The sequence below is a fragment of the Lactuca serriola genome, chromosome 4 (assembly GCF_051521515.1).
Source record: "Lactuca serriola cultivar US96UC23 chromosome 4, Lser_US96UC23_V15, whole genome shotgun sequence".
In the NCBI taxonomy this organism is placed as follows: domain Eukaryota; kingdom Viridiplantae; phylum Streptophyta; class Magnoliopsida; order Asterales; family Asteraceae; genus Lactuca; species Lactuca serriola.
Genome location: NC_136411.1, coordinates 264,517,774 through 264,522,074, shown reverse-complemented (window position 1 = coordinate 264,522,074; position 4,301 = coordinate 264,517,774). Strand labels below are relative to the sequence as shown.

Below are 4,301 nucleotides of genomic sequence, written 5' to 3'. Positions count from 1 at the left end.
TTTTCTTTCATAAATTGTTTTTAGTCAAAAACTTCAAACACGTTTGGCGTCTTTTTTTTTTTTTTTTTTCTACGAACATGAAAACATTAGTTTTCATATTAATAATTTTTTTTCATAAATTGTTTTTAAAAGTATTTTAAAGTAAAAGCTCAAGCGTGATTGTTGGAGAAAAGAAAAAGATCTAATTAACCTGATACGAACATTCTGACCACACTTTTGCTTTCCCCTTCAAACTTCGAAGTTCAAAACCTGCTGTCCCCACAATACTATTTCGTGTTTTCCAATGCACATTAATTTCAAACTCAACAGTAGCCGAAGCAAATCGGATTCACAACAGGTTACGCACTTACGCTATATATCCCCCAAATTTTTCATGCTTCACTTTCGATTGGATAATAAGTTTCTGTTTAGACTTCCTCGATTCAAGTTATATTGCTTGTTTGTGGTAATTTGTTCCATCGATTGCAAATTAGCAAGAACATAATATAAGCTGGGAGGGATTAAGTGATTTAGGTTTTAATGTCCCAAATGTTCGTCTCAATTGTTTGTTTTAAACTATAATCAATTCATGATAGAGATTGTTTAACTATATATAATTGCTGCAACTTAAAATACTTATACTTCACCTTCTCCTTACAGGTGGGAAATACTTGATTTTCAGTTTTGATACAACGAGGACATATAAATGTATAATTTATAGTAATGGGGGAATTTATCTCCCAGATAAGTAAGCTAAAGGCCCAACCATGGCCGCATTAATGTATGTAGCAGGTTCCGAGTGACTGTAATCAGTTCGTTCATCAGGGAAGAAATCATTCTGGTTTGGACCTCCCACGATTGCCCCCGTTAGTATGTTAGGGTTAGGGTTTGAAGTATAGTAAAATGGTTGAAAACCTCCTTCACAGCCAAATGTTTGAGGGTGAGTTGATAGTGAAGGCAATGAGGATCCTCTGTGATGAATTCTTCTTGGGTAATTTGCACCATAACCTACCATATAAGACATCTTCATCGGGTTGTCTCCTAATATATAATCCACCTGAAAAACACATATATATGCATCTATTAGTCTTTTATTTCTGTAAATAAAAGAGGTATTGTTTGAACCCTTGACCAGTTATGCAAGTATACCATCCCGGAATCAACTATGCTATTTCCTAGGGGCAAATTAGTCTTTTAAGATAAAAAGAAAAGCCATTAAAAGCATAAAAAAATACCTGTTTCCTTGCAAGGTTGATTAGGGTGTTTGGGGTCACCATGATGTTGCCACAATTGAAAGTGGTTTTTGCTGATTTCATGTATTTGGCGTAGGTGGTGAGCAAGAAGGTTATGGATGTCACGTATTGGAGGTTATTATCCGCTAGTTTAAACATTAGCCCCCCTACAAAAATACAAATGACATAATCTTGATGTGATAATTGTAATTTAGAGCTTTCTTGATTAGTAACATTTCTTTATGACTTAATGCTGAAAGAATAACTCAAGAAGAAAGTCAAAACTTTTGCCTTAAGTTCTTAAGGCATTACAAATTTCTTATAATTTATCTTTTCCTTTCATTTCCCAAAGTATGCCACCATTTTCTCAGACATTTTTTTAAACATCATTATTTTGGACAAAACATAAATTGATGAGAAAGAAAAAAAACAGGGTCTTACTATACCTTTAGTATATTGTGTAGTGGAAGAAGGCGAATTAGGTAGAATTTTGCACATGAAATCTTGGGCTTGTTGTCTGAATGGTTCATATGACTTATCATTTGCCACCAAACTCCCCTAAGAAAACAAGCGATCAAAATAAAATTAATAAAACTGAATAAATTTTCCAAATTACTGAAAAATATCGGTCATTACCCTAGATAGAAGAACTCGAGCACCCGCATATTTGTTGTCCCAGCTGAATATATCTGTTGCATCATTAGCACCTAAGGAATTTATAAAACTCCTGTAGGATGTATCCTTTGTCGCCCTCAGCAACCATGCCGCTCCCCACAACAATTCATCCTTTTATTTAAAAAAAAAAAACTTAATTTCAGTTTTTTAAATTTTTTGCATCATATCAATAAAAAGATTGTAAATAAACAGAACAAAATCGTTACTGTCTACTGAACGTTTGTCAACGTTGACAAACGTTGAGTGGACAGTCCGTTTTGTCTTGAGGACAATGATGACAATCTAACCATGAAACAATCCTGGTTCAAGACTGTCAACCATTGTCCTTTAATTGTAACATATGCAAAAATAAATGAAAAGAAAAAACAACCTTATATCCCGAATAAGAACAGTAAAACGGACAAACAGCTGAACCAAGGGAGTCACTATAAGAACCCCTATATTGTGTTGCAAACTGGAACACAGACTTTGCAGTTCTCAACAACAACTTGGAGTATTTACTATCAACAACTCGAAACACCAAGGAGGCAGCGGCTAAAGCTGCTGCGGTTTCACCAGCAACATCCGAGCCCGGTTTGGTTCGAGAGACTGAGTACACGGTTCGAACCGTGTCCATGTCCTCCGGTCTCTCCCAACACTTGTGGTCCACATTCGGGTCCCCAACACCAACATAAAGTATGCCCGGAGTCGCTGTTGCACACTTGATAAGGTAGTCCGTCGCCCACCTAATCGCCTCTCTCACATTTTCAAGTTGTGGGCCCAACGGCTTCGAGTTCTCCAATGCACTCCATGATAGCATTGTCGTTGTATATGCCATCGGGAAGTTAAATTTAACATTGTCCCCCGCATCATAATACCCTCCAACTAAATTCACCTGCAAATGTCATAATAGTTTTAATAGTATCAGTATCAGCAACAGTAATACCAATATCAGTATCTGTGACAAAAACAGTAATAACCATACATGTGCTAGGGAGCCATCGGAAAGGCCGGAAATGGCTCTCCATGGGATGCCATTGGAAGTCGGGAACCTCCCGGAACGTTGACCTTTGAAAAACAATATGGATTTGGCAAGGGCATCCTTGTAATTTTGGTTGGCGTGGACAATATTGCCCCAAAGCAAGAATGCCAGGAAGAAAGAAACTCCCTTTTGAAAATCCATATAAACAGTTTTTAGGAGACGAAGTTAGTTATTGTGATTCTTGTTTGAAGAATGAGAAAGGGTCTTTATAGTGCTTTTACCATGCCAATCACGATGGACTATTACGCAAATTAAGGCTTTTCTTGTAAACCTTTCTATTGTTTATTATGGTCGAAGTAATCTTTACTACTATTAGCACACCAATTAGGGTCTTATGCTTTTCCCTAAAGAAATTATATATCTTATTTCCATATGGATAGTTTTTCATATCAGATTTAATATACGCAAATGATCATTATATGTCAAGTTTCTACAAATACACATTGTTTCTATATGGTTGTATTTATGTAATAACGATTTCTTTTAATTTATGCAATAAAATGATTTTTTTTTGTAATTTCATTTTAGAGCATAGGATGCAATATTTTATGGGTAGCATTTTTAACAAGTTGATACGTTATTACATAATTAATATCAGTTGCATAAATTGGTTAATAAATAAAATATTATTACATAAATTGATAGAAAAATGGAACAGTTATACATAAATTGGTAAAAGAGATCTGAACTGAAATACAGTTGTATATGTCATCTAATTCTTTTGTTGCAATAATTGTGCATAATAGAACTTTATTACGTAAAAATTATTACGTAAAAATGCTCATTAAACAAAAGATCAAAGTCTTTGGAAGCACTACAAAATCAAAAAGTACAAGTTCCCTTTGCCTACATACCAAGTAGATGCCACTTGCCTAAAAAAATAAAATATAATATAGAAATATAAAATTCAACGGATAACGAATTCTCGTATATCTTTTACTTAAAGTGTTTGGTGGTTATCCACGTGTTACATGGAGAGTTGTTCTTAAACGTTTAAATGATTTTGTACGTAATTTGTTTTGTGAATAGTCATTTAAATGATATAAATAATGCATTACATAAGTTATTCAAAGTATGTCACAGTGTTGTAAAAATTCCGACTAGGTCTCGATTAATCTTCAATTAATCCCTAGGCGCTACTCGACCGGTCGATTAGAGGGCGCCTAGCAATTAATCCTTGCATACACAATGAGTGAAAGAGTAGAACTCCATGAAAATTTTAATATTTTGAAGAATTTATATATCAATAGAAACTATTTAAGGTATGATTACTCTTTTATTAATCATAATAACCAATTTTGTTGTGATATTAGTGGTATTTATGAACTTTTATACTATATTAATCATATTTAATTTTTTAAAATTCAACAAATTAATCCCGATTAATCTCCGCC

At 34.1% G+C, this 4,301-nt stretch overlaps 1 protein-coding gene across 1 annotated transcript; it reads right to left on the bottom strand.

The window, feature by feature from the left end:
- Nucleotides 1-565: 565 nt before the first annotated feature.
- CEL3 (cellulase 3) lies at nucleotides 566-3,093 on the bottom strand. Its single transcript, XM_079034422.1, has 6 exons — nucleotides 2,851-3,093; nucleotides 2,257-2,760; nucleotides 1,848-1,997; nucleotides 1,658-1,769; nucleotides 1,215-1,378; nucleotides 566-1,036 (listed from the first exon to the last, which is right to left on the bottom strand). Exons 1-6 carry the CDS (start codon nucleotides 3,046-3,048, stop codon nucleotides 713-715), a joined length of 1,452 nt encoding a protein of 483 aa, XP_078890548.1. The 5' UTR covers nucleotides 3,049-3,093; the 3' UTR covers nucleotides 566-712.
- Nucleotides 3,094-4,301: the final 1,208 nt, after the last annotated feature.

Bases quoted from the DNA above. Each gene is read 5' to 3' on its own strand.
- CEL3 (XM_079034422.1), bottom strand. From the start codon at position 3,048: ATGGATTTTCAAAAGGGAGTTTCTTTCTTCCTGGCATTCTTGCTTTGG. The intron at 1,998-2,256 runs GTTGTTTTTTCT...TTTAAATAAAAG, and splicing joins GTTCTTATTCGGGATATAAG to GATGAATTGTTGTGGGGAGC. The intron at 1,037-1,214 runs GTATTTTTTTAT...TGTGTTTTTCAG, and splicing joins TCAACCTTGCAAGGAAACAG to GTGGATTATATATTAGGAGA.